Below are 25,541 nucleotides of genomic sequence, written 5' to 3'. Positions count from 1 at the left end.
GCTAGTAGGCAGATATACTCCACTAAGTAAACATTTGTGTGCATTACATGATACCTGCACTGTGGGAGCTATAGGAATGTAACTCCTACTTTTTACAGTACTACATTATGTGTACGGATTGTTAGACTCTGAATAGATAAATTCATTAGAAGATGCACCCTTATGTCCCTTAACCCTTTTTCACCCTATTTCACCTTTTTCCATAAAAAGGTGGGTTAACTAAAATGAATATCTCTGAATCCTTATCTATGTCGTTTAGTATAATTGTTATTGAATTAAGCTGAAACATTCGTAGACATATATTGGCAAAGCAACAAAAACTTAAAATTGGCTGGTATTGGTAATGCAGGACTGCAAAAAGAGAACTGGGCTTTTTCTTTTTAGGGGAAGGCTAAATCAAGGTAGTGAGTTTTTAGAGATATGAAAACAAATAACTTTGGTCTCTAGGCTTTACAGACAGCAACACAGCCGAGGGCACATATCCACCATGTGAGTCATGCCAAAAGGATAGAAAAGGGTGTTGTATAAAAGGGTGTTTGTCATGTATATTTACATTCCTACACTACTGGGGCTGCACCACTGTGCATTACGAACAGGAGATGGCGCAGCGCGAAGAATGTCATGTGGAAGAGAACAGATGCCAGCTGGCACCATGAAAACAAAATCAGAAGTCAGAATGTTCCCAGCCAAGCCCCGGACATCACGGGAACGGCAAGGGATCTTAATGCTCCACTGCAGCGTAGAAGAAGAGTTATATTAAACTGGGCGAGGAGGTGGCTAATTGGAAGAGGTTTCGAACATTACATACACACAAAGGCGACTGCAATGGATGGAAGCTGACACACTATACCTTTCCACTGTCCGCGTTATTTACAGTCCCACTGTTTCATTGGTTGAGCATGAAAGAAATGGCGCCAGTAGCTGCACAGCACTATCCACGGAATAGGAAGGGCACGGACACCATTTCATGGACACCATTTCTCACCAGCATGGGACACAATTTACCGTAGGGCTTACCCTTACACGGTCAGAGTAGTGGGACAGCGCGGGTGGCTACGAGGCAAACACTCCCAGCAAATACTGCAGCATGACCTAGAGAAAATAACCACTCCAGCTGTTACCGCATAACTTGCCTGGGACTCTCCTCTACTGGACCATGGAACAAAGCTTTGGGATCCTCAGAACTGGGCGCTTTGAAATTGATCAGGTTTGCTTCTTCTGGTCCAACACACTGGTTAAAAAAACACGTTACTTTCAGACAGGCAGGATAAACTTCCAACCCGTAAACCTAGCTTACAATACCTTGGCATCTATTTTTCTCTCACCCGAGCCCAACATAGAGCCTCAACCTCAAACCGCTGGTCTCCTAGATGACACATGATCTCACAAGATGGATGGACTCCATACTAAGATCATGGGGACAGCAGCTTCAAGCGGATACTAGTGTGATTGATGTACGTGTTCTACAACTTCTCACTACTGATTCCACAAAACTGGTTTTGTACTCTGGGCCCTAAAATCCAAGCATTCCTATGGGTAAACCAAACCCCCCCTTCACTATATTCTGCAAATGTGTGCAATTCACTTACAACTGTCAGAAGGGGCTGGTCATGGCCAACCTATGTAGGTGCAACTGTGCCTCACAGCTGCTTCTTGTAAATGACTGGTTACACAGGTTGGACCCCACCTTCCGATTAGATACCACTTCAATGGGATGCAAAATTATAGACATGCTGTATGGAGAACAGATTCAAATCACACTATCGGCTATGACCAAGATGGTGACGGATGGGGAATTCCTATCGCCCGGGAGATATTGTTTGGGGTCAAGGGCAACAAGTTTTCATGTTTATTTTGTCCTTGGGACAAGTAGTCCCAACCCCCTGCAGCACAAACCCTGTGGCTGCCAGTTTACAGAGAAGGGAACTGTCTGCAGTTGAGGTAATGTGTGTCCATAGGTTAATGCTATTCAAACTTGTATTTATGGTTCATTAATGAAAAGATTCATTATTAGGGTGAGCGCTGTGAAAAAAAAATGTAATGTCACATTGCACTATTGACAGTGGTTCCAGTAAAAAAAAAAAAAAAAAAAAAAAAAAAAAAAAGAAGTTTACACATGCTTGAAAAGTTTAACAATATAAGGCTAAGTGTAATGCTACCAGAATGCGCTCTGGTTAGATGCAAATGTTTGCAGAAGCTTGTAAGCAAGAGTAATGAATCTTTGCTTCCAAAATAAAATGTTCACCAAAAAATTGAAGTAGGAAAAAAAAGTTTCACTACTTTGAAATTTTAGGCGCTATTTCTTTGCAGCGTCATTTACTAAAATGTGTTGATGCATGCTAGTATTTCCAAAAAATATTCCTAATGGAAAATCAGTGTAACCATTTTCAACAAGATTATGGGAAGCATGAATATAAACAAGCACTGGCAAAACCAACCGATCCGATATTTGTTGCAAGTCTTTTGGTTTCGTCAATGTGTGTCTTGTTTTTACACTTCGTTGTTTTGGGAGCTGCCACACCCTCACCATTGTAACCATTGTAACAAACACTGGCAAAAAGAAAAAAAGGTTTTTGGTCTAAAAAAAAAAAAAAAGTCACACATTGCCACCAGTGGTGTAACAAAGGTCCCACAGCCCCCCTCCAGGGGGGGGGGCCCAGCACAGCCCCTGCCCTGAGTGAGTCTGGAGAGGGGGGGCACCTCCTTGTTCTTTGCAGGGGGCCCCCTCTAGTTTCGTTACACCACTGATGGCCACAGTAGTTCCTGGCACCAAACAAATCCAGTTTGTGTGCCAATATGCTCCTTGTGGAAGAGCAGAATGCGATCACTCACAGTAAAGCCAGCCAATAGAGAGAGAAACAGAAGTTTAATAAAAAAACAAAATGCCTTTGTTAACGCCAGACCTAATTAGGGACCCAGTTCCTAAAGAAAGTCACAAAAGTGCACCCATGGTATATGTCTTTGAATTAGTGGCGTTCATGAATTCACAAGAACTTTCAGATGTAGACCACAAAATTGTACTCCTAGAAAGGATTTGTGAACTGTACTTTAGCACGAGCAAATATGCATGTGTAGATTTGCTTATGTGAAAATCTACTGAGCATTTACAAGTTTACCTTCCGTCCAACCACTTTTTTCCCAACCCTTGAAGAACATCTACTTCTGCCATTGTCAGGATGAAATTTCCAACCTTTCTCATTGTTGGAAAAGATTAGAGAAGAGCTGGTGAAAATCCTTAAAACATGCACGTTAGTAGGTTTGCAGATTCAAAGGCATTCCAGCCCTGGAACTATTGCTTACTGCTTCTTCCAGCCTCAGTAAGTAGATCTGTGGAAAGGTGGCACAATAAGGAAATTGCTATAGTAGGGAATGAAATTGCAAGTATTCAAGCCCTACTATAGTAGTAGCCCTGACATAATCACAGAGGCTATTATCAAAGCTCTTACATAACAAGACTGCTGCCATATTTTTTTGCCGCACTACAAAGGAACAAGTAGATTCTTTTTACTGGACAAGTAGATTTAAGAAATAACCTGTCCCATGGACAAGAAGATATTTTATTAAATTCCACACACCCTCCGGAGGTTGGATTGTATAGGCATCTCTACACTGGGAGATGTATGGAACAGTGAATTTCAGCTTCACAACTCCCAGTTTCTCCAGTTCTAGCAGTGACATCACGCCTTACATTCATTTGGGGACGTTTTTGGAGAGGTACCAGAGTTTAGCACGATGAAGGTGAAGATCTTAATGGGTCCACAGGGGAAAGGAGGCATTTCACATATCTACAAATTCCTAATCCCTAATAAACTCAAACTCTTCCTCCCACTAAAGGAGAAGTTCCCCTTAGATGACAGTATCTAGAGGGATGTTAAAATGGCACCATGCACATTGGCCATATACTCCTGTCTTCGGGTCATACAGCCTAAAAATCTGCACATTGCGTACATCCCACCGCTGAGGCTATGGATGGCACACAAAAGAACATCTCCCATATATTTCAAATGCCCTAAAGCTGAAGGGGACTTATTCCACATAGTGTGTTAATGTCCAAAAATCTCGAAGTATTGGCCAACCATTTTTAATACTTTATCAATGTGTACTGGGATCACAGATTACACCCCAATCAAGCACTGCATTGTTGGAAATAATAGAGAACATGGGGAGTAAATTATGGCGCATCATGACCTTTGGCCACTTAGAATAACCATCTTTCATTCCTTCATGACAAGTGCCAGCCAAATCTCCATCTGCAAATGGTTCACAAATTGAACAATTGGTATTCTAAGCACAACATGCAACTTGTCACTCATGATATGTGGTATGCAATTCCTCACTAACCTTTCAATTCCTCGGTCCACACGCAGCCACTAAATGTCAGATCTTGCTTTCAATTTCATGGCTGTCATTCCCCCGTGCTATTCAAGCAACAATGTCATTCACCAGTCTCTAAGCCAGCTTACTAGATCTTTGTGAATAGAAAATGTTATCTCTTTAAAAGCCTTTTTACGTTTCCCTAGGTAGTGGTATTTATCATCTTAACTAATGCCCTTCTTTCCTTGGTTCAGTCTGAAAAATGATCTATGTACTTGGCACCCTATCACGCAACGTCCAAATGTGAATGCATTTGTAATTTATTCATAGGGCTTTGTGTGTCCTTACCGATCTTACCTTGGGCTTCACACAATCTCTTGAAATTGTGTGTGCAATGTGCTCACCCTCCTCTGCACCGACTGTTAACTGTGACTACCTTAATTTCTTCATTGCACATTTTAATAACTATGATCCTGCAAATCTGTTCCCGATAACCAAGATGTCATCTTGGAAGTTTACAGACTGACATTCATCCTCAAACAACATTTCTAGCACAGACTGAGAAACCGCTGAGGCAGATGTCAGTCAAAATGTCATTGATAAGAACCTTTAGGTTCAGTCTGTTGTCACACATGAGGTTAAATTCCTAAACTGTGCATACAGAAGATCACCTTGTGGTATGAGTACGATAAATCTAATGTGGAGAACATTTTTGCTTTGCCGGTCATGGAGAACATTTTTGGTTTGCCTGTCCCGGACAACATCCCTTTGATACTGGGTAGCAATCAATCAATACAAACTTCCTTAAATCCCTTATATCTAAGCCTATTTTCACTTAGCCACTAGGCTTTCTTGCCAGAACGACTAGACTTAACCAGTAAAAAATGCCTCAGTTGACTCAATTATGCCACCATCACACAGTCTTTGCAGTTCTTCTCTCAATGCCCGATTGATCATTTCCATTGCTCTTCCCATGACTGTAAATGCAGCGGCTAGGACGCTCAACACTAAATTCAGGGACTTCTACCACTCTCCATTATGGCTGGGTACAGTGCCAATAAGCAGCCCTAAATAATCAAAAGGGACCATTAGCAATTGAATAAGCCAAACTAAATGTAATTTCAGTAGCGAATGTCTCTCAAATGCTCCCAAGCGTGCATATGAAACATTCTATGTATACCTCCTTTATCTTGCAATACTCACCCTGAGCCTTCACACGAGCAGGCACCTTTCCCTGAATATTATACTTGCTTTCCACTTAACACCCCTCCACCTCTTTTAAAGTCACCGTTTTGAAGTAAGCACCTAAACATAGTAATGAGTGTCTTCCATGTACCTTTCTCATGGCTAAATAGGTCATTGATATCCGTGAATTACCTTGATCCAGAAATGGAAATATGTAACGTATACATTCACCTCACAAAAGGGGTTACCATTTTGAACTCTTCAGTTCGTAGGTGTCCGGTGTTATAGCTGAAGGCTGTGTTATTTCCGGTGGCCAAATGCAGAACAAAAGCCTTGTCCTTCCCCATAGTATGACTCTTGCTTCTACTCTGCCTTACAAACTCAGAGCACCTTCTAGCAATGTATCCCCTCGTTAACTGTCCACACTACTTACACCTGGGGGAACAAAAAACACGCCTTGAGCATGGCATCCATATTTAAAATGCCATCCGAGCTTGATCTGAAACAATGGCCTAACAATCTGTTTATTCAGAATCATCATTCTCTCTTCCAGCTAAAATGTTTTAAAAATGACCTTATGCCGGGAAATAACTAAGTCTCGCCCTAAAATGTTCAGGCTAGTAAATTCTTCCTGTTGACTTACTCTTCCAAACTCCTTTTACCAGTGTCACATCATTTCAAAACCACATATTTTGGTATTGGCCGTTTTACCTTGGCCTCCACTTTCTCCTTACTTCAGGAGGACCCCCTCTTCACCAGTACAATCAAATACAACATTTTTTTAGCCAAGGCAGCCACTTTCTATTTTTGTACTTTCTTTTTTGAAGCGGTTTTAGTTATTATTGTTCTATTCTTGGACGGGGGACGAAGGAAGATATTGCAGAGAGTCCCTCCCACTTTAGTTCTGATGCAGACTACACTACTTTCCGCTCGATCCATCACCAGTCTTAGAATGTTTTTTATTATCCCCCAGCTCTTCCTGCAGGCCTTGATCTCCCCTGCCCTTGGCCATCCTTGGACATGTTGCCCTACACTGCATTCCACCCTACTACTACTACTTCTCTTTCACCCCGATCTCAACAACATCCACTGCCCTATAAAGCCCTAGCATCCCACCACTTTCCAAGCATCGATTACCTGATCTGCCACACACCTGCACACAATTACCGCAGCCTTCCACCCTGCACCTCCTTTATGCCAACAGCTGCTTCCTATCTCCCAGTCTGATCCTCCAGACCAGACAGTAAATCTCTTTCAGCCACATTCTTGCAGTTTGACCACGAACCCAAACCTTGCTAGAACTGAAGACCTGCTTGCCCTAAACACCACCGGTCATGTTTCACAAGCTAGTAGATAAGAAGCCCCAATTCTATCTCAGGGCCATAGTAAAGCTGACCTTTCTCGTAGTTTGCCCTGCACAAAACCCAAACTCCAACATGGCAGAGATGAGTGGTGGCCATCATCAAGTGGACAATCACACCAGTCACCCAAATTTCTAGAGTTAAGAACAGATTCTTCTTTTTCTTTTCCAGGGGTCCACCGTATAGCCAGGGACAGGCTTAGGTCACACTGCGTTAAGGAAGTATTAAAGCTGAATGAACAAAGCATCCAAAAGCACCCTACATTCTGAACCTGCCTGGGGCTGCAACTTGAGGCTTTGAAGGAAACACCCTGCTAGGATTTCACAGGTGAAGACGGTAGTTACTTGCAAAGAAAAATTAAACATCTGGAGATTGCCTTCAATAATCACACTGACAATTACAGAACGTGGTAATGAAAATTATGGAAAATTATTTATTTTAATTAGCTATTAAAGTAGTGTTCGTTTTAAGGAGCAAGCCATCTACAAAAGCATCAGTATCGCCTGGCTGACAGGTTTACCATCTCTGGTGGCACTTGGTACACCTGTGCCTAGAACACTGTCAGACGGGAGACAAAAAGGTAAACAATAGAAACAACACAGCCAAGGGTCTCTCCATGTATGCACCCAGGGTTAACAACATTTATCCATCCATCAGGACTGTCACCCACCTTGCTCCAGTTTATCAAAGAGCGAAAGACACAAATTTTAAAGAACACTACATTGCGATGGATAGTCCACTTCACTGTTAGATACCAGCTCCCCCTCCAATCACAAGTTGCCTGTTCTTTACCTTTGACCCTGTATAGCGCTATGCTACCATTTTGGCTAGATTCACACTTCATAAATACCACATACGTACCTAGATACATACATACTGTAGAACTGGTTGAGTGGTTGTAAACACAGGTATATGGGTCTCGCCTCTAATGACTTCTGAGGTGCCATGAACAGTGCTTTTGGGAAGCACAATGAGAACACTGCCAAACTGCAGGATGGATCACACTCACTATCCATTCAATGTCTGCTTCAAGACAGTCCACTTTATTGCAAACACTGGACATTGCTGCACAGATTCCAATTAGGGCATACATTATTCAAAAAAAGATGCACTTAGTCACTTTATATTATCACTTTCCAACCACAACTGATGGATGCGGACAGACTAGTAGTAATGGAGCACAGAGCTCTTCCATTACTGATGCTGGCAGTTCTGCGTTCTTACTTGGGAGAGCGAAATGGAGATCTCGACTTTCATCCACTCAACATTACAGGCACTATAGAGAGAACAGCTGCCTCTGGTGGTTGAATACAGATCACAGCACATTTGCTCTCAGAAAGTAGGGTTTCCCCAATTTCCTTTCCTCTGCACCCATCTGTAATTTCTAGGCATATCGCTGTTCACTGAAGTAAATGATAGATCGTCCTATTCGAATGGGATACCAGACAAACTATGTGGTATGTCGGCACTAAAATATTAACCTCTTCCGTGCATCGGCCAGTGGCTGACTCACAGACACCCTACTTGGTGCAGGTCACGACCAGTGGCCGACGCCAGGGAGGTTTTTTTAAAAAATCCTCCTGTGCCTTGCACCAGAGGATTTTATATATATATTTTTTTTATTTAAAAGACCCTCTGAAGACACGAAAGAGCTTCTGTGACTCCCCCCGTACCCCTTACCCGCCCCTCTGTGACGTCAGCGTGGCGCAATGCATGCTGACGTCACACTTTGTTTTCCCCACCGGACCAGGAAGCGGAGGTAAGGCTGCTTTCTGCTCCGGTGGGAAAAAGAGGCCTGAAAGGGCCTCCCCACCTTTCAAGAAGGCCTCGTTTCAAAGGGGAGATTCTTCCCTTTCACACAAGGCCCATCTGAAATGGTTTCCTGGCCATGGGTCGCAGCCGTGCTGCGATCCATGGCCAGGAAACCAGACTAGACACTAGGATTAGACACGCAGGGGGGGAATCCCCCCGGGAAACAATACAGCAATTAAAAAATATATATATATAGATATGGAGATCACTTTTGTCAATGCATGTGTGATTTCCCCGTGGTCTGCAATCAGCCCTCAGGGAAACCACACCCACATATAAAAGTGATCTTTTTACACACACACACACACACACACACACACACACACACACACACACACACACACACACACACACACACACACACACACACACACACACACACACACACACACACACACACACACACACACACACACACACACACATATATATATATATATATATATATCTATATATCTCTATATATATCTATATACACACACACACACACACACGCCACCAGTTGTTTCGCAGCACATGTCTTTAAAGCAATGCACATACTCAAACCAATGCGTTTTAACAGTAGCTTTTAGGCAGCAACAAATAGTCAAGCTAACTCTTGTGATTATATTTGTGCTAGAGAAGGATCAGACTTTTGTCTAGAGGCAGTTTTGATGCCATAAAGTATCGCAGAAGGTTTATATGCCTGCTGCAAAGATCAAATCTGTATTTTATGTGAATAGCGGAGTGGATTAGTAATGCCAGCCATTACCTGTGCTACAATACAAATTAAATGTATGTGATAGGGGGGCTATGGAGAGATGAAGGGCACTTTTGGTTGGTGGTAGTGAGAGAATCATGGCAGTGGGAGCACCAATAATGATTATCGGACTGGGTGCCACAGGCTCTAAATACTGTGACGATGGGTGTGTGACAAGGTGAAGTAATAGTGTGTCTTTTTTGTTTTTTTTAGTGTCTTGGGAGAACGTGCTGATTGAGGGAAGAAGCAAAGGTAAGGTGACTGACCTTTACTGTTGCACACATTACACACACAAACACCCACCCATCAGCAATTTTGTGACGGTCTATGTAGGCAAGTGTTTTGGTGGAACAGTTTAGCCAATAGCAGAGATGGCGTCTCGTTGGATGACTGCTGCTCAAGCCCTTGCTCGGGTTAAGGAGGACAGCTCTGATGTAGGATCAGAGACTAAGACAGCAGATATTGAAACGGCATCTGAGGAATGGGACAATGAAGCAGACTCAGAGTGATTATTCCGTTGGAGGAGTCCCATCTGACAACTCCTCTTATAGTGATTCTGAGGGCGGTGATGACAGTCGTGCTGTCCCTTCGCAAGCACAGTCTGTGCAGCAGGACAATAGCGGGTTAGCCCACCCAGAGAGCAAGTGTATGCGGCAGCAAGCACAGAAAAAGTGCTCTCTTGGGAGCTCCACATTTTAGTCCAGCCCCAAATTTCACCACCCAAATCGTATTGTGGAGACATCAAAATGATCTATCACAAAACAACATGGTTTTGTAAGGTAGGCACCTGCGTTTTTTGTCCTGGGCTCGGTGGCCATATAGGGAAAACTACCAAACCCAGACATTTCTGGAAACTAGACACCTGGGGGAGTCCACTGAGATGTGGCTTGTGTGGATTCCCCAAAGTTTTCTTACCCAGAATACCCTGCAAATATGAAATGTTGAATAAAAACTATTTTGTCTTGCATATCTGCCACACTAACTACAGGAGTATGCTGGGATCGACAAAATTCCTACCACCCAGTGTTTTCCCACATACCCTGATAAAAAAGCTATCCACTTGAATGCCTGTACCTAGTGCATGTGTCAATAATGGATCACCCCTGGGTCAACTGTTGCCCTAATGTAAGGATTAACATTGACAGTTGTGTGATCCATTCCTGTCACAGGCACTAAGCCTACCCACACAAGTGAGATACCATTTATCAGGAGACTTGGGGTGAATGCTGAGTGGAAGGAAGTTTGTGGCACCCCTCAGATTCCAGAAATTTCCATTGATGAAATGTGCAGTAAATGTGTTTTTAGCCAAATTTTGAGGTTTGCAAAGGATTCTGGGTGACAGAACCTGGTGAGAGCCCCACAAGTCACCCCATTCTGGATTCCCCTAGGTGTCTACGTTCCATAAATGTAGAGGTTTGGCAGGTTTCCATAGGTGCCAGGTGAGGTAGAGGCCAAAATCCACAGCTAGACACTTTGCAAAAAACAGGTCTGTTTTCATTAGAAAAATGTGATGTGTCCACGTTGTGTTTTGGGGCATTTCCCGTCGCAGGCACTAGGCCTACCCACACAAGTGAGGTACCATTTTTTAATCGGGAGACTTATGGGAATGCTGCGTGGAAGGAAGTTTGTGGCTCCCCTCAGATGCCAGAACTTTTCAGCACCGAAATGTGAGGAAAGAGTGTTTTTTTAGCCCAATTTTGAGGATTGCAAAGGATTCTCGGTGACAGAACCCAGTGAGAGCCCCACAAGTCAACCCATCCTGGATTACCCTAGGTGTCTACTTTCCATAAATGTATAGGTTTGGTAGGTTTCCCTAGGTGCCGGCTGATTTACAGCCCAAAACCCACAGCTAGGCACTTAGCAAAAAAACACTTAATTTTTCCAATGGAAAAGTGTGATGTGTCCATGTTACGTTTTGGAGTTTTTCCCGTCACAGGCATAGGCCTATCCACACAAGTGAGGTACCATTTGTATCGGGAGACTTGGGGGAACACAGAATAGAAGAACAAGTGTCATTGCCAATTGTCTTTCTCTACATTTTTGCCTTCCAAATTGAAGGCAGTGTATACGAAAGAAGTCATTTTGAGAAATGCCCTGTAATTCACATGCTAGTATGGGGACCCCGAATTCAGAGATGTGCAAATAACCACTGTTTCTAAACTCATTATCTTGTGCCCATTTTGGAAATACATAGGTTTCCTTGTTACTTATTTTTCATATTTTACCAAATGAATTGCTGTATATCTGGTATACAATGAAAACCCATTGCAATGTGCGGCTCATTTATTGGCCTGAGTAGCTCGGGTTCTTGATGAACCTATAAGACCTATATGTCCCCGCAGCCAGGAGGGTCCAGTAAACATAACGGTATAATGCTTTAAAAAATCTATCACAGTTGGAAAAAGTTACGGAAGAAAACAGTCAGAAAAGGCTATTTTTTCAACTCAATTTCAATATTTTTTTTATTTCAACTGTTACTTTCTGTAGGAAAATCATGAAGGATCTACACAAATTACCCCTTGCTGAATTCAGAATTGTGACTATTTTTCAAAAATGCTTATCTGACCAGGATCCACCACGGGTTTCACACCCATTTCTTTCACTAACTCAAAGAAGGAGGAAAGCACAAAAAATAGTAAAAATGGGATATGCCCCACTAAAATGGCAAAACTGTTGAAAACTTTGGTTTACTGATTTAAGTCTTCCTGTCCCTGAAAGCTGGGAAGATGATGATTTTAGCACTGCAAACCCTTAGTTGACGCCATTTGCAGGGAGAAAAACAGATGCTTTCTTCTGCAGCACTTTTTTCCCCCATTTAAAAAAAAAAAATTAGTTGCATTTTTGCTAATTTCTTGGTCTCCTCCGGGGGAACGCCCAAACTCGGAGTACCTTTACAATCCCCAGAATGTTGGAAAAAAGGACGCAAATTTGGCATGGATAGGTTACGTGACCAGGAGCTAAGGGGTTAAGTGGGTTTTTTGTTCAAACTGTATGAAGATAGAAAGACTAAATAGTCTTTGCTAAGAACTGTATCTGTAACCTACACATTACACTCCAATATAGACAGCAGGTGGTCAAAACAAAGAAATAACAATCTTGTTCATGACGTTTGGAAGGAACGAGGTGTTTGACCTCATTCCTCTGTGGAGAAACATACATTTAATATCTTTAAAGCATATGGGAGCAGGTACTGAATGCCATTTGTTAATGGTATTTATGCAGCATCATCTTGGTGTAAAGAAAAATTTAAAGTAACTCAGACATAATGCGAAAGATGGAAGGATGAAGACCGAGGTGAGAAAGAAGGGCTTCCGATGAACGAGATTTGGTAAAACTTGAAGTTGTTAAAGTGACTAACTGGAACAGGACTGCATTAATTAGAAGGCGGGCCTAAAGTCATTGCAATAGGTGGTTCCACAACTGACCCATAGGTGACCATAGCACAGACCTAAAAACTGACTGAGGACTTCAGAACTTGTAAGGAATTCGCACTGCCAGCATCAGGCAATACAGTGAAGGGCTGAAGGCTGCGTGGAATCGTGAGGTGCCCATGGTCAGTGGTGGATACACAGAGATGAGCAAATCAGAAGTAAAATCATGAATTTCATCCTCTGATGGATCAGTAAAGAAGTGGGACAGTTTTCGTGGAACAACAGCCATTGCAAAATAAACAGATTCTACATGCTGGTAAGACTATAGTGTCTGGGTTTGTCGCTCATGCAAGGTGCACAGTTGTGCCCTCAGGGACCTGAACTTTCACTCAGGGCCAAATGGGTGCAGTGTGGTACATGACAGACTGGAGGAGAGCTTGAGGGTTTAGTCCAGGTACTTCATGAGCAAAGCCTAGATTGAAAGTGGGGATCTCTTATGGCAAGAGTTTCAACATATATTTTGAAACCCAACAGCCCACCTTGCCAGGCATGTACAGTTTCTGATGAAAGCAGAACATACTATCTTGTAAAGTGAATCCTGCTCTTACAATCAGTGAAAGGTTGCAAATCCAAAAGTATTACTCAGAAAATATAGGTAGTGTGATGGTACATTCCTTCCCCAGGAGATAGCCAGGCTTTGGTTGCCATGCGCCTTTGAGAAGATGGAGTGATGCTCCCAGTGCGGAGGAAGACGCTGAAAAGAATGAGGCAAGCACCAGAAGGGATGCTAAAGAGGATTTATTATTTAATGTGAAAGTGGTCAGGTACACAACTGTAAAGTGTAACACTAGCATTCGGTCCTGCCACAAGTACCACACAGCAAGACGGAGCATCAGGAAGCTGACAACAGTCGCACTCCGCCAAGCAAGGTGAATGGTTTTCTTGATCTGTTCAGCTCCAACTGCCACTCAAGTTTATAGGGACTCCTGGTGTTTAAAACTCTGCATAAGTATCAAAAGTTTCAAAAAACAGAAATGTGACGCAATCTGTTCCGAGGGCTTTGTTGGTTCTGATCATGCTTACAGCTAAGATGGCTTTGCTAACTTGTATAGGTTTTCCAGGGGCGAGGGCTCGCTCAGATGTAAGCTATGAGATCAAGGAATTTTGTAGACTCTTCTGTATCTCAGAGGTTGAGATCTCCTCCTAAGCGCAGAGATTCTTGTAGAATCCCCAGAAAGATTCTGCTTTCTCCTGTTCAGAATGCGGAGGTAACTTTTCTTTACTTTGCACACATGTGATCCTGCAATGAACTTGTTTAGCTCGTAGTTTGCAGGCTAACAATGTGCCTGCTCTATTGCAACAATCGAAATACTGTTGTTTTGTCTTCAGAAGTATGTATTAGGCTTTACCCATGTCCAGTGCTTTCGGCTGGGCCATCACTTTTCACCAGATTTTTTGGTAATGTGTTTTGTTGTGCACATCCTTAAGCTCTATCATTTGAGCCTTGAAGTTAGCCCTTTTATCTATTCTCTATTATATAACTGTTGTCTCATTGCTACCTTTACGTCATTCTCATCGAGGAAGTTGCCAATATATTTCCCAATGTCATCCACCACTGCTTTGCAATACAGCATTTCTCAGTCTCCATGCTTGATATGGAAAACAGTCTCTCGGGGGCTGCAGAGTCATATTGTGCGCATGATCGGAAAGTGTGATTTGTCCAGCTATTATAGCCTTGTTCTGGAGGTCATGTGACCAGGAAAGTGATCTATAGAAACTCAGGTTTTACGTTCTGCAGAGAAAAGGGTGTAATCAGTGGTTGTGGAATGTTGCTCTTGCCAAATCTGATTTTTGTGACTGGCCCCTCCTGCTCCGCTACCTCTTCCTCATCCGCAGTGGGCAAGATGTTGGCGGCAGCTTTTGCAGTGCCTGTTTTAGTGGTGGGGCTTTAATAAAATTCCTTGACTGATTGCTCCTTCTTTGATTTTGCACATGCAGTCAGGGGGACCAGCCGCCAAAATCTGTTGAGTGAGTGTGTGTGTGTGAGTGTGTTGAAGAGGGAGAAGGGAGCTGGGATGTAAGGGGGTGTAAGTTCTCGTGGCTCTGTTGGGTATACTGTGTGCCTGTTGTAGGGTCGGCCACAGCGGCACTGGACTCCAGTCTCTCCTCTGACGGCTGCCATCTTAGGGAGCCACACGTTCCCCTCCCACTCCAGACCTCATTCAAACTGGCTTTCCCGGGGCAATTAAACCAATAATTGAGAGGATGGGCCACCCGCCAACCAGAAATCCGGCCACAGGGTGCAGTGGATTGGTCTGATAGCAAGCCTACCAGCGCAGGCCGGAGCAGCGTGCAGGAAACTGCTTCCTACTCATCCACCATCTTTGCCATGGCCTGTCCTCTTTACTTTAAAAAAAGATATAGTACAACATTTTCATTGTGTTTGTTAACTACAAGTACAAGGCAGTTCAATGCACGGGACGGCTCTGCCTGACTGGATGACACAGTATACAGACAATTCAGCATTAGCAGTCTGTCTACGTGACTGATTATATAAAGCAAATCCTACAAATCGTATTCATTAACTCATTTATATGGAGAAAAGCAAACCTTTTGGCTCTTCTGGGGCGTATTAACAGTAGACAATGTAGGCTCTATAAGCTACGCACTCACTGCACTGTAATTTCTAAAGCAAAATATTCAGTGTAAATACCAGACACATTACATGGGGACTCCCTATAACCCTAATTATTAGGGTTCTGTGACCCATGTTGGCTTTCTCTAGTGTCTACTACATCCTTCAACTTCAGCCAGTCACCATGGGAGACATCCCAACTCACCACGACTCCTGGAATTTCTTGAGTACACTGGGCCGGTCCTGGTTCCGCCTCCTTCTGAACCACCGCTCCACCTGCAGCTCGGTAAGATTGCTCTTTTTTGCCAACCCATAGATCTCATTCTGTAATGGAAATGAATAATCATGTTACAGCTTGTAAAACAGAGTGGCTCTACATCTTCGTTATTGTGTAACAACATCTGAAAGGACAGTCTAACCCGGCATGCCTCGTGTACAAAAAAAATGATCTTTATAATAATATCCTTTATTTTCATTGTATATTAACAAATTGCACAATAAAAGTCAGGAATTAAAAAAAATCCAAGACCGAACTTCTAAAAGGAAAGGACGAATGTTAAAATCTACAAGCCTGTTAGATCGGGTGTTCATATAAGATCAAAGCCATACCTTTGGCATCATCACATCCACTGAAGAAATAGAATTACTCTCAACAAGTTCTTTCCTCCTGAGGACCTAAGGATATCATCTGCTCTATGGCGCACAAATGAAGAATGGAAATGCAGGTCTGTATTTTGGCCAACTTGAATCTGATGCAGAAGGTTGCAGTTTACATATAAAGACTGGGGATGGCGGGTTTGGAGCTTGAAGCAAAAGCCCCTTCCCAGCTTATGAGCAGTAGTGTTATGCAGAAGTTAGGAGCCTTGATGTCAGCCACAGGGTGATGTCAGCACTTTTAGCACACATGTAGTGATAGAGCATGGAGTTTCAGCCAAAATATGATGCAAACCTCACTTTCCTGACCCTCCCTCCCCAATGTCCTCAGATGAGAAAACCTAGTACTACTTAGCTGCTTGAACAGGCAAGTTTAGAAAATAGTAGATGAAGAAACTGAGAGGACAGCGGAGAACACATGCCACTGATTAATGGCGTCACTTCCTCTCTTTCTGTTGTATCTCGATGAACCTTCATCCAACTTGTTACCATGTGGTAGTTGCTTCCTCCAGGCATAGCCTTTGAGCTGCCTTGGTACGAGAAAGATTAGAGTATCCTCAGGATACTGATGCAAGTGCAAGTCAGACCACTAAATTGCATCACTCAGAAGCCACATGTATTCAACATGGTATGCAACACTTTACACTGCTGCGGCACCCAAAAAGATGCATGCGCAATAGCAGTCATATTAAGTATGCAAAGCTAAAGTGTCTGTGGTTATTAACCACTGTATTGTAAAGCACGTAATGCAAATACAATGCTCAACTGGTTATCACTCACTCTAGAGTATATCTAAACCCCTTAATACCTCTCTTACATGCGTATAAAACTTATAGTAATGCATACTCCCTGCTTACTGCTTGTAGAGTGGTGTAAAAACTTAAAAAATAGCAAACTGTTCTTTTGTGTTGACAGTATTGAGTATTATACTTTTTTTTTTTATTTTTTTAGGAGCCGTGAATGTGGCCATCGTGTTTTTCTGAGCATGTTTTCCTGCTTTAGCCTCTTGATTATAAAATCAAACAAACCAGTCAGGCCATTCTTTGCTCTCACAGGCATCCGTGATTTAAAAGTTATTGCCAGCACATAAGGCAATAATAGCTCTCTCGAACCAATGAGGGCCACTAAAGCAGGACGTTGGCGGCCAATATTACCTCATAGATTACCAATATTACCTCATAATCACGTTCAAGCTCCTCACCCACGCTCACAAAGCACTGCACAACACCGGACCAGAATACCTCAACAGACGGCTCTCCTTCTACATCCCGACCCAACAGGTCCACTCCGGCAACGTAGCAACCGTCCCACGCATCCACAGAACTACAACCAGCAGCAGATCATTCTCGCACCTCGCCAAGGCCTGGATCACTTTTCCCACCCACCTGCATCAGAGCAAGGACCTCCTTACCTTCAGTCTGGCCTGACAGGTCAGTGTGTGGGCCGGATTTGTGTCTGGATGTGGGCCTTACTGAAGGTATGCTGGGCCGGTTTTTACTAATGATTTCCCCGAATGTAAAGCAAACAGTGGCCTGCAGCAAGCTCACATCCATGCAGTTTTCAATACATTGCAGAACACTTATGCAGCGTATCTTTACAATTTCTGAAGCTGCCCCAATTCGCAGATATGCAACACTTATTTAGCGCTTTAGTTGTCTGGTTGGGGCCAGATTTATTTTGGTGCTTGGGCCTACTTTCTGTACCAGTACGATCCCGACTATGATTGCGGAAGGGCTGAAGAAAGAGTAGGCATAGGTACTACACTGTCTTTCAGCATTCAAAACTTCCTTTTCAGGTTCCTGCTCATTCATAAATATCCAGAAACATCGTTTTTCCAAATCCAATAATGATGCAATCATTTCGGAACATTCTAGAAAGAAGGAAAACTCACCACAGGCTCTTTAAGTACTGACGCCAGTCTGCAAAGACCCAACTTTGTCTATGTATCCTTCTAGAAACTTATTCCCAAGGGTTTCCCAGGTTCTTTACTTAAGGATTTGGAAACATTGACGATTTCTATTTTCTGCTTATAGCCGATTAGGTCACTAAGATTTAATTCGGTGATATCGGCATATTCCTTTTGATTAAGTTTCCAAACTCATCCTGTGACATTCAATGGGATGTCATGTTCTCTCCCTAATTTGGTGGCACAGCTAATTGGATTTCCCAAGCCTAGAGGCTTTTAGATATAGCCAGGTCTCTGCGGAGAAAGTTAAAGCAAGCTAGTATCTCACCCACCCCTCTCTGTAGCACACATACATTTGGAAGGAGGACATCTGGAGGACAACAGACCTGACCGAATACTCGCAGGGAAGAAGAGATTACCCCATTTCAGACCATCCAAATCAGAACACACACAATAGAACATTACATTAATGGAGTTTGATTATACCCTACTCTGCTACAGACAATATGGATTAGAACCATCATGATTATAATACAACTCTACCAAAGGCAAATCAAAAAGGGAAAAAGAGTGAAACAGCCGCCAGTAGTGAGAATTCCATCTTAAATTTTTCGCAGCTCTGCGGAAGTACGTAAAACGTTTCCTTCATACTTCTGTACAGCCCACATTACTGGGCGGCTGACCGATGGACATTGCTTTGAGGCATGTAGATGTGCCTTCCCCCTTTCTCGACGAATGATAGGATTATATACTTCTTGAGCATGAACCTGGTTGTTGCCGGATGAGGATGGTACGGCAACTCTTTGCTGAGTGCAGAGGAAAACATCGTTGGCTGAGAGGACTAACTTTATGGAACTCAGTCACTTAGTGATACTTTACTGGGCTCAGTGGCATTTCAGCCACTTATCGAAGGGAAATCACACAGAAACGAAGTACAAAAGCTGTTAGTGAATCAGGCATTCGTATCATTAATATTACTATGCACAAATTGCAAACAGATATTTCTCTAAGAAAACAATAGGTCAATTATCTTATACCATTATGATATTAACAGAACACAATATTGTTAGCATCTATAGGCTTGTGGCCTAAGCAGCAGCTAGGAAGGGTATTTCGTAAGGCATTATACCTCATGAATTATGCCATATATGGATGGATGGGGGCGGAGGTGCAGGGCTGAAAACCACATCACGGGAAGGGAAAGATGTGTTCCACAGTTTCTTCGCTCCCTCAAAACCTTCAGCATTCTTCTTTACTAGTGAAACCCATTTTTTGGGGGTTGGGAAGGCGTCTTGATTTGCAGGTTCAAATCATGCTTGTATCTCAACACAGTTACATAATGAACAATACATCCATCTATAGCCCTATTTGTGAGTTGTGTTCATCAGGCAAGTTGATGCTTTGGGGCTAGTGCGAGAAAAGGAAGGTAGAGCTCTTTCACAGGCAGCATTATTTCTAAATATGCCACTGTGATCATTAGGAAACTAGAAGGTCCTATTTATGAAGTGGGTGAAGACTTGGCTATTCTAATTCCTTCACTGCTTTTAGACCTTGTGCCACCCAAGATCTTTTGAATTTGATACAATTATACATATACAATACGAACGTCTAGGAGCTTTCAGTCAGGACTCTTCATCTATCGGTCTGCTGTTGTGTCACTCTCACATTTCTTCTCCCACTCTGGATACAGGATAGGTCCAGTGGGTCAGGCATTGGCTGAGTTCACTGTGAGTGATGGCATTGCACACTTTTACAAGGGGCACATCTGCACACAAATTAGTTCCCTTCTGTGCCAGAGACAACTATGGCTGTGTTTGCTTTTTGAGACCAAAAAATATTTTTGCTTTGAGCTATATTTTTCTCATAGTGGTGAGGGCCAAAAAAGGAAGGTAGAGCTCTTTCACATGCAGTATAATGTCTGCCCCCCAACAATAACAATTAACAAAGACAAAAGGCAGCAGAGCATTTCCATCTATGTACCCAGGACCTGGATCAATATTCCCACATTCATCAGGACCACCCCAACACTGCTCCAATATGGGAAAGAATTGAAGACTCACTTCTTTAAAGAATATTACACCACAAGGCATTAACAGTCCACCAATCAGCTACTTCTCCTATCACTTGATTTTTGGACCCTGTGCAGCACTTCAATGCCTTCTGGTTAGGTTGCCACTAAAGAAATACCACTGACTTAAATACACAGGAAATAAGAATGGACAAAGAGAACCAGCGCCAAAATGCAGGCAGCTAACGCCAGACTTATCAACTTTGCCAGTGCTTGTTTGCGTTTGTATCTAAGCATCTGGATCTTCAGGTCTAGGACCAGGGTACATACTGTTTTGGACTGGACTGGAGAATATACTATATTAGATGCTAAATTACACCTTGGCTTCCCAAACATTTCAAAAGCAGTTGCTTGGGAGGGATGCCTTACATTGTTTTCCATGCATTTCAAAGTCAGATTGGTTGCCTAGGGTGTGGTAAATACATTCCAATTGTGATTCATCCATTCAAAGGGCTGGTGACTGCAGTTCTAGGAAAAGTGCCAGAACTGAGACACTGGAGTGTAGTAAGGCCATGCTGCTTCTGACTAAAGTGCCACATGCATACCTTGATGTCAAGTTGACAAAGTTGTATATTGCTAAACAGATCCATCAGTCTGGCTTGACAGCATAGCTGTTGACGAGACATATTGTTACAAATTCTTTAAACGATAACTAGAGTGAGCTATGGATCCTCACAGAGAAGTATTATTCTCTCACCTCAAGTTATTGGCAGTTTCATATATTCTCCCATATAGTGTTTACACTACAGTGCAAGAGGAACTATTTTACATCTCAAATGTACACTGAATTATCACACATTTTTATCCCACAGATGTCCTATATACTAAAAACAATCCATTTTTTTTTTTTTACTGCCACTGTTTTTTATGTTTTAATTAGGACTCAAACTGCAAGCAAGACCTTTCTAGCCATGCTTTTTAGAAGGTCTATTTTAACTTGCCTGCAGCAATTTTTATGTAATAACATTTTTATCACACTCTAGCAGCTAATACATTGTGCTGATGAAGTGATTAGTAAATATATTGTAATATGTTTCAAACAAACGCAGGAGCCAAGTGCTATGAAGCAGGCTTGTTTGCATAATCAGGCAAAAACAGAATTCTTTTGATCTGGAATCTGTCAAACATGGCCGGGTAGTTGTAGGATTCGCCTGTTAGAGCGGTCTCTATTTTTAGCTGAAATGAACATGTGGCAGTCTATATCAGCACGAGAAGCGGCGCACAGGAAAGAAAAGACTGAAGACATAGAAATATTATTACAGTGGAACAACCACGCATGGCTGTTGCATGCACATTTTCCATTGGAAAGTACTATTTTCAGGCTAAGTGAAGGAAACATCTAGACGGTGTAGGTGGCTCCCTTTTGTCAATGGTTTTTAGCCATGCTCTAAAGCATCTCAATGCGAATAATGGCTAAAGAAAACAAAGTATAAAATAAAGGTAATATGATGTGGCAGTTGCATCATTTTGCAGGCGTGGGTCCAAAAGTAAACGAGCCTACAATTTGATGCAGCAAATTTTTTTATTTACTGATTTGGATCAGACAAGTAATAAATAAATAAGAATTGGTGGGGGAAAGCAACATGGAGGATGCTGTTGGAAGGTAGCACAACGAAGAGCTGGGCTGGGGGGAGCAGCATGGAGGGCAGGGGTAGGAAGCAATGGGCGAGGAAGCACATAGGATAGAAAGCAATGAGAGGAGCACATCAATGTGAACTCAACATGGAGGGGAGCGGGGTAGAAGCACACAGATAATGGAGTGCAGGGGGAAACAACTTCACAAGAGAGACAGCAGGAAAACCTATGCACTAGCTTGCATTGATCAACCCAAAAGAAAAAAAAGCAGTGCTTAAAAAGCAAGCTGAGGAAGGACACCAGTACTACAGCCATGCTCCAGATGAGAGACAAATACAAGAAGAGGAAGGAAAGCCCACACAAGCTAACAAATAAAAAGCATGTGCAGTGCAATGTAATGCGTCTCGCATTTGCTTGAGTTAGCACTTTTGGTGTTGTAAATTCATAATTAGACTTTTCTTGCCACATAAATTGGTTAACCCTGCCTCATAATTTGGTGTTTTCCTGCCACATAATTCCAGTGGCTCTGCATATAACTAAAGCACTTCCAATTACCTTCTTCCTCCATCTGCAGTAAGAAATGAAAATGTTGCCATTGACATCCTAATTTAAATCCGCCATGCTAATTCCAATAGAATACCACTTTCACCACCCCACCATCAGAGTTTCTGGCTGGCTAACACAACTCCCAAAACAAGACAGCCACGGAGGCGTAACGAGATAAATAAACTAGAAGAGTCACTCAAACATATCAAGAGTGTTCAAACAGTCACAGTGTAATAAGGATGTTAAGTTGGCCTGAATCATGGTCATAATTGCAATAAGGAGAGATTAATAAAACATATATAACTGTCATACAAACCCTATAAAAACCTTTCTTAGAAACAAACGTTTGGCATTAGACTGTAATGCTCAGAACAGCCCTTAGGACACCACAATGAAAAGAACATTTGTAAGAAACATGGTCATTTTACCATATAGTCAGCCCCTAGAGGGCATAACCACATGAAAAGAAAAAACTGGAAATATTGCAGAATAACCATATATTTAGCCCCTAGAGGGCGTAGTGCAATACACATTTTCAGGGCTAGCAGACCTACTGCAATGATATTACAAACAAGACCCTTAAAACGCAAACTACTCTCAGCTGTAAAACAAACGTTCCAGCCATGAGAGAGATTACAAACACACTAAAAGGAGGAAGTGGTTATTTCGGAGTCCCCACTAACCTAGTGTGGGGATGCAGAGATAATCTAGACAGAAAGAGCAGGTTGTGGTGAACGTTTTGAAGGTGGTCCCATTGTCCTAGGACCACCATTACGAGCAAAAATGTTTTGTAAAAGAATACCCTGCAAAGCTTTATGGGACAACTATTGTAAATATTGTAGTATATGTTGCATGTAATGCTCAGAAAAGCCCCAAGAGGACACCACAATAAAAATATAATTTGTAAGAAACATGGTCACGTAACCATATAATTAGCTCCTAAAGGACATAACCATATGAAAATAGGATGGCACAAATTAATGTAGTGCAACCATATATTTAGCCCCCAGAGGGCATAGTGCCTTACACATTTTCAGGCCTAGCAGGTCTAATGCAATACTAAGGCTCTTAGAACACAAACTACTCAAAGCTGTATAACAAAAGTTCCAGCCATAAGACTGCTTAAAATGGGACTGAATGGTGGGAGGGTTTATTATTTTGGGGTCTAACCTACTGTGAGGACCCATAGATGACCCAAACAGAAAGAGTGTGTCATGCTAAACAGTTTGGTGGCGGTCCCATTGTTCTAGGACCACCGGAGGCTGAGTTATGGGCAAAAATGTTTTGAAAAAGAATCCTTGCAAAGCATTATGTGGCAACCTTTCCTGAGTGCAGTGAATATTGTAGTATTGGCTCTCCCGCTGTGCCGGGAGAGCCACGTTGTAAATTTCTGTGTTTTTTAGTAAAACATTTAGCAATTATAAGTGTATTTGGGAAAGCTATGGAACATGAAGGGGAGAGCCAAAAGAAATGACTCTGATTAGGTAACAGTGTGACCAATATGACCAGTACTCCAATACCGCTGATGGAGTTTGTGCTGTTAGTGCTGTGAGGGCCATGGCTGTCATGGAGCACAAAGGTGAGAGACAAATGAAAAATCAATTCACCTATGCTGAAGTATATCAGCAATCACCCATGTAACAGGGTCAGTATGTAAGGCAGTAACAAAACTGCCCGATGGTGGGACAAATGTAAAGTAATTTCCAGTGACCTCAATGGATTTTTGAAAGGCAAGCCCACAAACGAGTGAAAGTGATGGGCGGGATATGAGCACGGTTAAAAGCCCGCAATACCTACAACAGGGCAAAGTGCTTGCATTTGACCTAAAAAGAAAGCAAACGAAAGGGACAGTAAAACCAACCACTGATAAGCAATGGGCGGGCTCCAAACCCACTGTAAGCCGATAAGAAAAATGTTACTCACCTAGTAAGCATCTGTTAATGGCATGTAATGCTGAAAATTCAGATACTCTGCACCCTTCCCCCATCTAGTACTGGGCCCTGAAGGTTGTATGTTTTTGTTCGAAAAGTCTTTTGAGTCACGAGGCATAGTGCCTCCTCCTCTTGCTTGCAACTCGCATGATCCTCGACTCCATGTTTAGATTGTTTTCCGGCAGGCAGTGATGAATGGAGTGTAATGCAAAGGTAAGTAACTGAAATGATCATGCGTCATAATGTGTATTTATGTACTGTAATGGTCATAGGTGACTGGGAGGCGCATGTGAATCTAAAACACTACATACCACAAACAGATGCTTACTGGGTGAGTACCAATTTTCCAGCTAACGTGTTAAGGGCTCTCTCAGCAACTGAATCAGGTTGTAGGAAAAAAAACTGGCAATTTAACAGTTTGATTGATATGAAACTGAGACACAATCTTTGGTAAAAAGTTTGGGTTAGTACGAAGAACCACTTTTATCCTTATGTACCTGAAAAAAAGGTTTTTGTAATGTTAATGCCTGAAGCTGACTTACACGTCTCAGGGAGGTGATTGTAACTAAAAAGGCTACTTTCCACAATAGAAATTGCAAAAGACATGAGTGCATTGGTTCAAAGGGTGGTCCCATAAGTCTGGTGAGTACTATATTCAGGTTCCGAGAAGGAACTGGAGGTAGTTTTGGTAGTATTACCCTTTTAGTCCCTCCATAAAAGCCTTTATGATGGGGCATCTAAGAAGAGAAGAAGGTTGTCTGTTCTGTAGATAAGCAGCTATGGCTGCTAAATGTAAGCTTATAGAGGTATAAGCTAAATTTGCTTTTTGCAAATGAAGAAGGTACAAAATAATATTTTATGTAGACACTTGGAAAGGGTCCCAGTTTTCAGAAATACAATAGTAAACAAAACCTTCCATTTTGCTGCATAACATGCTGTAGTAGTTTGTTTGGATGCTTCTTTATGAATGTCCATACACTCCTGAGGTAAATTTAAATACCCAAATTCTACGACTTCAGGAGCCAAATTGCAAGATTAAGATTTTTGGGGTTTAGGTGTCCGGTTTGGCCCTTATTCTTAGTGAGAAGGTCTGGGTTTAGGGGAAGCTTCTCATGTGGTACTACTGATAGATCCAGTAGCATGGTGAACCATGGTTGACTTGGCCATGTTGATGCCACTAGTATCATTGTGAGAGAGGTGTGCCTGAATTTCCAAACCACATACGGAATAAAAAGGGAGAGGTGGAAAAGCATGGACAAATATCCCTGACCAGTTCATCCACTGCCTTTGGACCTAGGGTGTGGAAACCTGGAGGTGAAGTTTGGCAATTTTGAGTTTTCCATTGTTGCAAATAGATCTATGTCTGGAACACCCCATTTTTGGAAGTAGGGTTGGAGGACTCTGAGGTGGAGTTCCCATTCGTGGACTTGTTGCGGAGTCCTTC

At 42.4% G+C, this 25,541-nt stretch overlaps 1 protein-coding gene across 1 annotated transcript in view; it reads right to left on the bottom strand.

Annotated features, from left to right (window-relative positions):
• Nucleotides 1–25,541, bottom strand: part of CERS3 (ceramide synthase 3) — a 242,590-nt gene that overhangs the window by 76,138 nt on the left and 140,911 nt on the right. The window contains exon 3 of the mRNA XM_069222784.1: nt 15,623–15,741. Coding sequence (XP_069078885.1) covers nt 15,623–15,741 — 119 coding nt within the window. The remainder of the gene's footprint in view (nt 1–15,622; nt 15,742–25,541) is intronic.

This window comes from Pleurodeles waltl, chromosome 3_1 (genome assembly GCF_031143425.1).
Source record: "Pleurodeles waltl isolate 20211129_DDA chromosome 3_1, aPleWal1.hap1.20221129, whole genome shotgun sequence".
Classification (NCBI taxonomy): domain Eukaryota; kingdom Metazoa; phylum Chordata; class Amphibia; order Caudata; family Salamandridae; genus Pleurodeles; species Pleurodeles waltl.
Note: the sequence above shows the minus strand (reverse complement) of the source record. Positions and strands in the feature narration are given on the sequence as shown.